At 42.0% G+C, this 13,018-nt stretch overlaps 1 protein-coding gene across 6 annotated transcripts in view; it reads left to right on the forward strand.

Moving 5' to 3' along the window:
* Positions 1-13,018, forward strand: part of ADGRF5 (adhesion G protein-coupled receptor F5) — a 110,540-nt gene that overhangs the window by 42,740 nt on the left and 54,782 nt on the right. For all 6 annotated transcript variants that reach the window (XM_029243372.1, XM_029243374.1, XM_029243371.1 and 3 more), the window contains exon 2: positions 8,976-9,101. In XM_029243372.1, coding sequence (XP_029099205.1) covers positions 9,000-9,101 — 102 coding nt within the window. In that variant the 5' untranslated portion in view covers positions 8,976-8,999. The remainder of the gene's footprint in view (positions 1-8,975; positions 9,102-13,018) is intronic.

Here is a 13,018-nt window from a genome sequence, read left to right on the forward strand (position 1 = left end):
AAAAAAAAAAAAAAAAAAAAAAAGGAAATACTTTTTTTTTTTAGAACATCTTTATTAGAGTATAATTGCTTTACAATGGTGTGCTAGTTTCTGCTTTATAACAAAGTGAATCAGTTATACATATACATATGTTCCCATATCTCTTCCCTCTTGCATCTCCCTCCCTCCCACCCTCCCTATCCCACCCCTCTAGGTGGTCACAAAGCACCGAGCTGATCTCCCTGTGCTATGCGGCTGCTTCCCACTAGCTATCTATGTTTGGTAGTGTATATATGTCCATGCCACTCTCTCACTTTGTCCCAGCTTACCCTTTAGAAAATACCTTTCATAATAAGGTGAGGACTAAAGTCAGACTATCCAGATTAAGGAAGTTTTGGAACGGCCATGACTTCTCAGGGTACTGTATTTGGGGGGGAAAATAATACTTTTTTCATTTTAAGTAGCACACATACATACATTATTCTTAAAGTCTAACAAAATGGAAATTTAAGAGAAGTGAAGTCACTGGCTAAGGACACCAATGCCTGATGTCAGAGATATGGAGTGAATGGGGGCTGGGAAAGGAGGGAACACAGAGGGCTAAGATGGCCCTGCCAAATATTAAAATGTTGGAATAATTGAAACCACAAGGTAGATAAATAACTACTGTCCCGGGGCCCCTGGATTGTCTGAAGTGCCCCCTCCCACCTCTGCCTCGGTCACCCAGTTGCTTGCCTTGGACCCTTGCACAGACCTCCCCACTAACTGGCAATGAGGGCCCTGAGGCCTCTGCTCTTGCAGCGACCAGGGACTGCTCTGATTGGGCCACTATTGTTGTTATTAGAATACTCTATTATTTTGAATCTCACCTCGTAAAGAGTAGAACCACAGAACTGTAAAGGTTTGGACCAACACCCAAGTCCCCTGAGGCTCTATACAGCCTGGCAGCCAACCCCAGGGCCACCCTCCATGGCAGTCGAAATGCATTGTCTTGCCAGGGCTTAGGGAAACCCCTCCATGTGGTAAATGAAAGGAGCAAGATGGTTGAGATAAGAGCAGAGTTAGGAACTTAATGTTTTCGTGGAGATGGCAATCTCTTGCTCAAAGGTTAAAATCCTCCAGTGATTTACAACAAGGAAAGAAGGATAAAAGGTTATCAATGCCACACACATGTGCAGTGTGTTTTAGAAAGCTTGACCCCATTGTGTACAAACAAATGTTCCTCTGTAATCTGATAGGACTGAGCTACCCTGACACAATGCTACTGCAGGACTTTATTTTAAGGCAAAGGAAAATTAAATAGAAAAAAAAAATTTCAAGGCAGTTCTTTCATTGGTATATTGTGTTTCGTGTTTGTGTTAAATAAATATTTAGTTGATAGTTCTGCATGTGTGACGGATGAATCATCTCATTAGATAAGGTCAGCAAAGGTAAGTTTTATCACTTCTGTGTTTGAAAATACAGATCTGTGAAGGCGGGCTCTTAAAGCAGGCCTTGAGGACTTTTAATCTGCACTTCTGCAATTCAGGAGGGAGGTTATTGATGACATCCTGTCTTAATTGCAACCCTGAGCAAAGAATAATAATCTCAGTCAAATTTGCAATGGAAGTCCTGAAATTTCATACTACCATTCATCACCTGCCATCAGGAGGAACTCTGCTTTGAATTATTCTCTAGTAGTAGCGTAATATAGATATATATACTAGTATTCTCTAGTAGTATTCTCTAAATATAGATATATGTGCCCCAGAACATAGGGAACGGGCGTAGGAAGATATACCATTGGCGTTTTCAAAGGATACAATACCTGTCTAGTTAGTTACACACAGGCCAAGGATTAGTAAGATGCATGGCTTCCCCTGTTAGTGTCCTAGCATGCAATGCAATTCTTCCTTTCTTAAAAAGAAAGCCATGCATATAACATCACCTTCTGTGCATGACACAGAAACCAAGCAGTTTACCTATGGGAAGAATCGCTACTCTCTCCTCCACTTTTTAACCAAATACCTTGAGTTTTACGTGCCCACCACATTCACAAGTCCTGACCTCCCATTTACAGCTGAACAGAGCAGGGAATCTCCAACCAGGGGGCAGTCATCTGCCTGAGCATTAAAGGGTGGATAGAATTTGAATATGCGGTGATTACGTTGAGGCGAAGGGACAGGAAAACAAGGGAGACCAAGAAACCAAGTAAACGATGACAGGATTACTTTGGTTTTGCCAAACACTGAAAAATAGTTTGACCATAATAACTACCCTTCCCCACTCCCAGGATTAAGTTTCAAAGATTAATGTTCATATTATTACTTTTGCATGAACACTGGGAAATCTCTTGCACTATTTTAAATTATGAAAAAGCAATCAGCTACAGTAGTGAAAATATGATAGGTGCTTATTAAATAAGCCAGCTCCAGGTCATGAGGCCTTCAGCATCGGCAAAAGCCATTGCCTTTGTTCCGAAGGCAGCTGGGAGCTGAACAGAGGTAACACATGAGAAGAGCACTTCCAGAAGGTCGATCTTGCATCCACATAGGTAGGTGATGCACAGAGAGGAAAAGAATCCAGCCATTGCAGTGGTGCATGTGAGGGGCAGTAAAGGCCTGGACTGTGTAGTCACCCAGAGATGTGAGAGATAAGTGCAAGAGATAGTTACGATTAGGCTCAGAAGCCTAAGTGAGGTTACAATGGATCTGAAATAATTGTGAGAAATTTTGGCACCTTCAGAGGACAATTCCTCTACCCCAAATTTGAAATCACCAGGGGCCATCAGCTCCCTGGCTTTGCTGAAAAGAAAACTGAGACTCAGAGAGGTGAAGTGACTTGCCCCAGTTCACGAACCAATCAGTGCCAAAGTGAGGCTAGAATTCAGTTGCCTGGTCTAAGGTCTATATAGAGAAAGTTTTTCATTTATTCTTATTGATATCCCACTGAGAAGATCTCATAGGCCAAATGGTACCTTTTCCCAATGGAATAGATTGCAAATTTTATAATTTTGTCACTACCACATATCAACTGTGCAATCTTGGTGAGCTACTCATCCTTCTAACCTTCCATTTCCATTTTTGAATATGGAATAATTAGGGATAATTTAGTGGTATCACAGGATCATTGAGAGGGTTAAATGACATAATCCTTGGAGAGAGCTTAGCACCATGCCTGAAACAGATCCAGTAAGTGACAGGGATCTGTCACCATCAGCATCACCATCAGCATCACCATCACCATCATTACCATCTTCATTGCTGGTAATTATTCTCCACCATCCTATCACAAACAACTTGTCTGACTGTAGGACAACATTATTGTCTATTGATAGAATTTTAAGAATCCTTGGTTGAGTTCTTCAGTCCTGACTGACTCAACCCCTAGCTGCCTTTGAGACACATAGCCCTTGCCGGGCCCTAGTTTTCTCATCTGAAAAACTAAGAGGTGTGTGTGTGTGTGCATGTGTGTGTTAGTATGTGTGTGTGTGTGTTTGTAGAGGGCTGGCAAGAGTGCTTGAACTAGAGATGAATTCTCGTTTGTTTTTCAATTTTAAACTGTGTATGTTTTATGCTCTATTCAGACACACCAATAATCCATTTTTCAATTTTCATAAAAACATTCCCAGAATAAATAGTAAATACTGGGCAGCAGACCAGAGGGCCACACTCACACTTTTTGAGTGATAAAAAATAAAAAGAGGTATCATTTTTATTGAATTCTATATTAGTTTGCTAGGAACACTGTAATAAAGTCCTGCAGATTGGGTAGCTTAAACAACAGAGATTTATTTTCTCACAGTTCTGGAGCTTGGAGGTCTGAAATCAAGGTGTTGGCAGAATTGGTTTCTTCAGAAGCCTCTCTCCTTGGCTTGTAGATGCTGTCTTCCTCTGGTGTCTTCATGTGGTCATTCCTCTGCGTGGGTCTGTGTCCTAATCTCCTCTTATACGGTCACTGGATATATTGGATTAGGGCCCCACCCATATGACCTCATTTTGATGCAATGACCTCTTTAAAGACCCTGTCTCCAAATAAGGTCACATTCTGAGCTGCTGGGGTGTTGGAATTCAACACATTAATTTTGGAGGACACAACTCAGCCCTTAAGAAATTCAGCTGTGACTAGGTTTTCTTGTGCTTCGTGGGCACAATCTCTAATCTTTACAACAGTGCTGCAAAGCGGGTACTGTGATCCTCATTATTCACATCAGGAAACTGAGGCTCCATGGGGTTAAGTGTCTCACCAACAGTTACTAAGTGATGGAGCTGGAATCAGAACATAGGCCTGTTTTGCATCAAAGCTAGTGCTCTTTCCACTACGGTCTGTTATAGGAAGGAGAGAATCACTGGACCCCTAATGTCATTACATTCATTTTCTTTCCAAGTCAGAGCAAAAAATAGCTCTGCCTTCTCTGTTGATGGTGATTGCTCAGGAGAGCAATGCACACCCAGGGACCGTGGCTGAGTCTTTGCCACAGTGGCCGGACAAGCTGACCAAGGCAACGTCCACAAGGAGTTCAAGGGAAGACTAGACATCGCCCTTCGGGCTGCTTTGTTCCCTTTAAACAGAGACAAGGGCCTCTGCTTATGCTCTCCTCCTTTGCCTGGGATTCTCTTTTCTTGCCCCGTTTTACATTAAAACATTACCCATCCTTCAGGGTCTGGCTGGCGACCTCGGTCACTCCCAAACTCACCCAACTTCCCCCTGTCCAACCTCCTCCAGTCATCTCATCCCTTCACACTGCAGCTCACGTTGGAGACAGGCCAAGTTGGGGGCGATTCTCACTCTGTTCCTTACTAGCTGGGCGGCCTGGGTCAGTACGGTAGCCTCTCTGAGAGCCTTCACGCTCTCATCTATGAATTAAGATTAAAACATCTACCTCACAGGCGTATTGTGAGAGGCAAATTGAGTGAATGAACATATTAATCGCACTGAGGGCTGTGCCTGGTAACCAGTAGACATTTAGTAAATAGCATCTTTTAAACTTACATTTTTTCTTCCAGTCTCTGTTTCATGCCTTCCCGATGAGATTGAGAACTTCTTAGGAACAAGGACCATGACTCATGTCAATTCACGAACGCGTGGCACGAATTTACGCCTACAGAAAGATCTCAATGTTTGTTGGTTCGTAATTGTGCACCATGATTGATTCTATGTGAGATATATAATACAACCTCAAATAACAGACTTGGCTGCTTAATTGCATCAAAAACTATTGGTAGATCACATTTGAGTCCATAATCCCATGAAACCATTCATTCATCCACCATTGACTGACTGTCTCCTAAATGCATCCCCCTTAAGATTCTGTTTTTGTGTAGTTTCTTTAGTAGACAGAGGACTATAGGCTGGTGATGGAAAGTGACAGGAGTGTGGATAGAGCAATGGGATGCTGAAAATGTGGACCTGCAGACCTCAAACCTCCCTCTGCATCAGAAACAGCTGGGACAGATACAGATGCTCAGCTCCCTACCCTGCCAGAAATGCTAATTCAATTGGTCTGGCATGATATTAAAACAACAAATAAACAAATGAAAAGAGGGAAAAAAAACAAAGAGAAATTCCCCAGGCGCTTGTTCTGACGTGCAGCCAGGGATGAGGACCATTTAATCAGATGATGCTCAAGTACTCTTCCAGGGTGGTGGTACCCAGGCAATGTTAAGGGGAGGGGCTGTGCTCAGGGACCAAGCCAGGGGCAGAGCCCTGGACTGGAGGAAGGATGAGGCACCTGGGCAGAGGCTGATCAAATGTGGGCTTGCTTTCACCTCTTGCCTTCCCTCTCCCCAGGGGGAGCCAAGGAGAGTATCAAGGCTGGGGTCCCCAGGGCAGAGGGGCCGAGAACACCAGAGAGCACAGGAGGGCAGAGCTGTGTAGAGCTTAGGAAATCATTCCCAGAACGAGTCTCAACGATTGCCCTATTTATACGGAGCTTGGAATCATAAATTGATGATGACATTGGGTCATCAGACCACAGAGATGTGGTCATTTCAAGAACAGGCTTCTAAACTTGCAAGGTGTACAAGCCTCTTCACTCCTGCTCCCACCCCCTCCATCAAATCGCGGCAGCTCAGGGCTGATGAAGGGTTTCCTGGAGACCAGCTGATCTGAAGCACTGGTTGTTTAGAAGATTTGGGAGAACCGTTCCCTGATGTGTTTCAGGTCAGTTTCACAATGAATGTTTCTGGTGCACATCCCTCCAAAAGAGAATGCTGTTAAAGACTGCTCCAAGGAACACAGGCCCTCCTCCTCCAAGTGCAGTGATGCTGAGAATCCTGGCGACTTCTTCCTGGCATATGAGGCTTATGATGTCAGGGTGCTTGATTTCCCTCCCCCTCTTTCTAACTTCACAGACAGGAAAACAGAGTCTGAGGAACCAGGAAGTTGCTCATCTCCCCAGGGTTACTCCTGAGCATGGGGTCATATCTCCCAGCTTTTTCTAAGATACAGCAGGCTCATATAGGTTGGTGAGTTTTAGTAGACAGTGTCCAGAATTTATAATGTGAAAGGAGAAAGAAATTGGAAATGACATCAGATATGTTTCTTTCCCTTTCTGCCTCTGCTTGTCTCTGAGTTTCTTAGTTGTGCTCTGCCATTTACTCCAGCAATTTGGAATAAATGTAAACTTCTCAGGGATTTACCATTAAAGGGGCCCTACTGAAGATATATTGCCTTGACGTGGGGTGCTACTCTGGGCTCTTCGTTGGATGGATTTGGATTCTCTTCCCTGTTAGCCAAGTTAAACAGCCTCCACTAGATTCCTCACTGATGAGAAGAGCTGGACGGTTACTGAGACGTTATTGGTATAGGTGAGAATAGTGCATCTTCAGAAGGCTCTCCCCACACATAGCAGGAGCCCTAAAAACTGAACTGATCTTCAGTTGCTATCACTGTTCACATTGGTCAGGCTCGCGCCATATTGGTTGTCAAATATTTTCAATATTACCTCTCCCTCAAAACGATGGCCTTCTTCCTTCAAGTGGAGGACCTGCCCTTCACCCTTACCATGTAACTGATGACTGTATGTAGCTGTTTTCTTTCTTCTGTATCCAGAGAACATCCCCTCCCCACAGTGCAGTCCTTCCTATATCCGTATTTCTACTGAATTGTGATTTTGTGGCCACAAAATAGGCCAACAGAGAAAAGGATGTCAATTTCATCAAGAGCTATGTCCAGGGAGGCTGGGGGAAGATGGGGACAGTGGACAGTATTGGCCAGTGGCTATTATACAAAAGGACCAGACATGACCATTTAGGTTGTGACCATTTATTTGGTCATTATCATGACCAAGATAATCCTTGCTAACTCTGACAAAGGCCCACATTGGGACAAGAGAAAGATGTGGAGTCAGCTTGAATTCCTTTAATGCCTGAGGCCCTCCATGGCTGTCACGTACTAAGGGAGGCTCATTAACTATTCAGTTACTAGCTCTCGTCTCCTTGATTAACTGCCTCAAAATGGAACCAGCCAGTCCAGTGCACTAAGGCAATGCCTAAAAAGATTAAATTCCCTCCAAAATACCCGATTCATCCCCAAAACAGTTGTTATCCCCAGGCTAAATCAGCCTGCTCCACACTCACAAAAGCCTACTCCCTTCAACAAGGAATGAGTGGTTATGCTTTCCCTGCAGTAGATGCATCTGGTCTTAAATATCTATTCCTGTAACCTAAATTGCAAAGCGTTTTCCAAAAGCCGTTGAGTTGTAGAATTTTAAAAATGTATTTGATTGCCAGATCTGCAAATTGGCTCAGTTTTCCAGGGCCTTATTCTTCCTTCTTTTCCACTGGGGAAGAGGAAAAGGAGACAGCGACAGCTGGTGATTGAAACACAGTCCTCCCTGGCATGTAAGTCTTGGCTGTCTCTCAGTGTGTTATCCTGGCCAGGTCCCCTGGTGCCCCCAGCAACGCCTGGACCAAGGGCTGTCCTTGATGGCGGCTCTCTGGATTCCACTAAGGTCAGGGTGAAACCATTGCAGCCGGCATCCCTGGAGCTCTGCACGGCTTTTAGTCACATCTGAGCCTCAGAGAAGCCTGTGAGAGAATTAGAGGAGGTCTAAGTATCCCCATTTCATAGATGAGCAAACTGGATGCAGACAAGTGTCAAGGATGCAATTAGTTTGTAGTCATCCTGGATCCTAACCCATATCTCCTTAGTCAAGTATTCTTTTCACAAAAACACATGGACATAAAAATGTCAGTAAGGAAAGGAATCTACACAAAGTAGTTTGTCATGGGCCTCAGACCCATGAGAGGTGGGATTATTCCACGTGATACTCTAACTTTCAAACGCAACAATGATTAATCTGGTCGCCGAAAAAGTTTGTGTTCATTACTAGCATTGTAAAGAGATAGCTATAAAAATCAGTATATTGAGATATATTATATGTCAGTGTTCCATATTATACACTCTAAAAATCTCTAAAATACAACTTGTATTTTTATGACTGAGTCCAGAATTTTTCATACTAATGGGTCATAGCCCATTAATGTGGGTCATAAAGTCAATGGAATGGTTTACTGCCAGAATTCAAAGAAAAAAATAGTGTAAGATAATAGAATAGAATTGAAAATATCAGACTGTGTTGCACATAGCAAAGGAAAGTACTGTTTTCTTAATCCTTTTGTTCATATGCTATGTATTGAGCCACAAGGTTAAAAGTACTTTGTACTGAGTAGTCTCTCCCTTTTTCTTGCTTTCCCTCTCTTTTCTCTTTCTCCTTTCTCTTTCCTTCCCTCTCTCCTTCTCTATGTCTCTAGGAAAGGTACCCAAACATCTGCCATCTTTGTGCTGTTTGCGGGTACCATCCCCAGCCCTCCCAACCCCCATCCTCCCTAACACCATCCTTCCCTCACCCTGGGGTCTGGAGCAGACACTGTTCTCTACATTTGATGTATTTATGCTTTTTCTTTTCTCCCCTTCACTGAAAAGGTCCTTTTGTAGTGCAAACTTTGAGACAGGGTTTGCTAGTTCTTTCTGTGTTTGATAAATGAATCTAAACCATCCTATTTCCATTTCAGGCAAGGCAACTCAGACTTGAAGACATGAAATCCCCAAGGAGAACCACTTTGTGCTTCATGATTATTGTGATTTTTTCTTCCCAAGCTACACTGAACTTGAATTTAGAGTCTATTGTTTATCCTTCGGTGAGTAAATCCGTGTCTGCTGTATTTTCCCTGTCACATTTTTCTGATTTCCTGGGAATGTCACAGACGGAAATTGCTTTAAACAAATGTTTAAGGTCTTTGAGAAAATGTGACAAATGGTGGGAGGGGGTGGTGAACATAAATGGATGTTAAGGTATCTACTGGGCTGCACCTTGCCACACTCTGAAATCAGTGGTAGTGTCAAGGGAACATCCTCCTGGCTTCCCCCCTTAAAAATTTGCCACTTCTAGGCCTGAAGCTCCAGCCTGTGAAACTGACAACAACGCCTATAAAGCAGGTTTTGAGGACTGAGCAGGACCTATGTTCTCAAAGTATTCACTTGAACACGAGCATCAGACTAGAACACATTTCAAAAGGTGTTAATTTGTGTCTGTGTTATAATCACAGACTGATATAGTTGAAAGGGCCATAGATATCATCCAGGCTTTTTGCTAACAAATTAGCCAAGTCGTTTACCTTTGGGAAGTTAATGGGAGTTTAGCTCAACTCAAGAGGGTGATAAGTACCCCCTTGTTCCTTGTGGGAATCCTTGGGATCTTCTTTCCTTAGGCTACTCCATGCACCAGAGACAGGGCGTGTTACTGGTTATGAAATCTCACAAGACTGATGTGATTCTGTGTCTCAGTTTTCTCATCTGTAAAATGATGAAAATAAGAGTATTTATTTACTGATCTCTATGAGAATTAAATTAGTTAATATTTATAAGATGCCTTAGAACTGCACCTGATACATTTTTTCACATCCTTATTGGAGTATAATTGCTTTACAATATTGTATTAGTTTCTGCCGTACAACAAAGTGAATCAGCTATACATGCACATATACCCCCATATCCCCTCCCTCTTGTGTCTCCCTCCCACCCTCCCTATACCACCCCTCTAGGTGGTCACAAAGCAACGAGCTGATCTCCCTGTGCTATGAGGCTGCTTCCCACTAGCTATCTATTTTACATTCATGCCACTCTCTCACTTCATCCCAGTTTACACTTCCCCCTCCCCGTGTCCTCAAGTCCATTCTCTACGTCTGCATCTTTATTCCTGTCCTGCCCCAGTTTCTTCAGAACCATTTATTTTAAAATTCCATATATATGTGTTAGCATATGGTATTTGTTTTACTCTTTCTGACTTACTTCACTCTGTATGACAGACTCTAGGTCCATCCACCTCACTACAAATAACTCAATTTCATTTCTTTTATGGCCGAGTAATATTCCATTGTATATATGTGCCACATCTTCTTTATCCATTTATCTGTCGATGGACACTTAGGTTGCTTCCATTTCCTGGCTATTGTAAATAGTGCTGCAACGAACATTGTGGTACATGACTCTTTTTGAATTATGGTTTTCTCAGGGTATACGCCAAGTAGTGGGGTTGCTGGGTCATATGGTAGTTCTATTTTTAGTTTTTAAAGGACCTTCCATACTGTTCTCCATAGTGGCTGTAGCTATTTACATTCCCGTCAGCAGTGCAAGAGGGTTCTCTTTTCTCCACACTCTCTACAGCATTTATTGTTTGTAGATTTTGTTTTTTGTACATTTTTTGATGATGGCCATTCTGACGAGTGTGAGGTGATACCTCGTTGTAATTTTGATTTGCATTTCTCTAATGATTAGTGATGTTGAGCATTCTTTCGTGTGTTTGTTGGCAATCTGTATATCTTCTTTGGAGAAATGTCTATTTAGGTCTTCTGCCCATTTTTGGATTGGGTTGCTTGTTTTTTTGATATTGAGCTGCATGAGCTGCTTGTATATTTTGGAGACTAACCCTTTGTCAGTTGCTTCATTTGCAAATATTTTCTCCCATTCTGAGGGTTGTCTTTTCATCTGGTTTATGGTTTCCTTTGCTGTGCAAAAGCTTTTAAGTTTCGTTAAGTCCCATTTGTTTATTTTTGTTTTTATTTCCATTTCTCTAGGAGGTGGGTCAAAAAGGATCTTGCTGTGATTTATGTCATAGAGTGTTCTGCCTATGTTTTCCTCTAAGGGTCTTATAGTGTCTGACCTTACATTTAGGTCTTTAATCCATTTTGAGTTTATTTTTGTGCATGGTGTTAGGAAGTGTTCTAATTTCATTCATTTACATGTAGCTGTCCAGTTTTCCCAGCACCACTTATTGAAGAGGCTGTCTTTTCTCCATTGTATATTCTTGCCTCCTTTATCAAAGATAAGGTGAGCATATGTGTGTGGGTTTATCTCTGGGCTTTCTATCCTGTTCCATTGATCTATATTTCTGTTGTTGTGCCAGTACCATACTGTTGTGATTACTGTAGCTTTGTAGTATGGTCTGAACTCAGGGAGCCTGATTCCTCCAGCTCCGTTTTTCTTTCTCAAGATTGCTTTGGCTATTCAGGGTCTTTTGGGTTTCCATACAAATTGTGAAATGTTTTGCTCTAGTTCTGTGAAAAATGCCATTGGTAGTTTGATAGGGATTGCATTGAATCTGTAGATTTCTTGGGTAGTATAGTCATTTTCACAATGTTGATTCTTCCAATCCAAGAACATGGTATATCTCTCCATCTGTCTCTTATCATCTTTATTTATTTATTTATTTATTTTTATAAATTTATTTATTTTTGGGTGTGTTGAGACTTTGTTGCAGTGCGCGGGCTTCTCATTGCGGTGGCTTCTCTTGTTGCAGAGCGTGGGCTCTAGGCATGTGGGCTTCAGTAGTTGTGGCTCATGGGCTCTAGAGCACAGGCTCAGTAGCTGTGGCACATGGGCTTAGTTGCCACGCGGCATGTGGGATCTTCCCGGACCAGGGATTGAACCCATCTCCCCTGCATTGGCAGGCGGATTCTTAACAACTGCCCCACCAGGGAAGCCCTCCATCTTTAATTTCTTTCATTAGTGTCTTATAGTTTTCTGCCTACAGGTCTTTTGTCTCCTTAGGTAGGTTTATTCCTAGGTATTTTGTTGTTGTTGTTGCAATATTAAATGTATGTGTTTACTTAATTATTCTTTCAGATTTTTCATTATTAGTGTATAGGAATGCAAGAGATTTCTGTGCATTAATTTTGTATCCTGCTACTTTACCAGATTCATTGATTAGCTCTAGTAGTTTTCTGGTAACATCTTTAGAATTCTCTATGTATAGTATCATGTCATCTGCAAACAGTGACAGTTTTACTTCTTCTTTTCCAATTTGTATTCCTTTTATTTCTTTTTGTTCTCTGATTGCTGGGGCTAAAACTTCCAAAAGGATGTTGAATAATAATGGTGAGAGTGGGCAACCTTGTCTTGTTCCTGATCTTAGTGGAAATGATTTCAATTTTTCACCATTGAAAATAATGTTGGCTGTGGGTTTGTCATATATGGCCTTTATTATGTTAAGGTAAGTTCCCTCTATGCCTACTTTCTGGAGAGTTTTTATCATAAATGGGTGTTGAATTTTGTCGAAAGCTTTTTCTGCATCTATTGAGATGATCATATGGTTTTTTTCCTTCAGTTTGTTAATATGGTGTATCACATTGATTGATTTGCATATATTGAAGAATCCCTGCATTCCTGGGATAAACCCCACTTGATCATGGTGTATGATCCTTTTTATGTGCTGTTGGATTCTGTTTGCCAGTATTTTGTTGAGGATTTTTGCATCTATTTTCATCAGTGATATTAGCCTGTAGTTTTCTTTTTTTGTGACATCTTTGTCTGGTTTCGGTATCAGGGTGATGGTGGCCTCATAGAATGAGTTTGGGAGTGTTCCTCCCTCTGCTATATTTTGGAAGAGTTTGAAAAGGATAGGTGTTAGCTCTTTTCTAAATGTTAGATAGAATTCCCCTGTGAAGCCCTCTGGTCCTGGACTTTTGTTTGTTGGAAGATTTTTAATCACAGCCTCAATTTCATTCCTTGTGATTGGTCTGTTTATACTTTCTGTTTCTTCCTGGTTCAGTCTCTGAAG

This window comes from Monodon monoceros, unplaced genomic scaffold, assembly GCF_005190385.1.
Source record: "Monodon monoceros isolate NGI ecotype Baffin Bay Population unplaced genomic scaffold, NGI_Narwhal_1 Super_Scaffold_3, whole genome shotgun sequence".
Lineage (NCBI taxonomy): Eukaryota > Metazoa > Chordata > Mammalia > Artiodactyla > Monodontidae > Monodon > Monodon monoceros.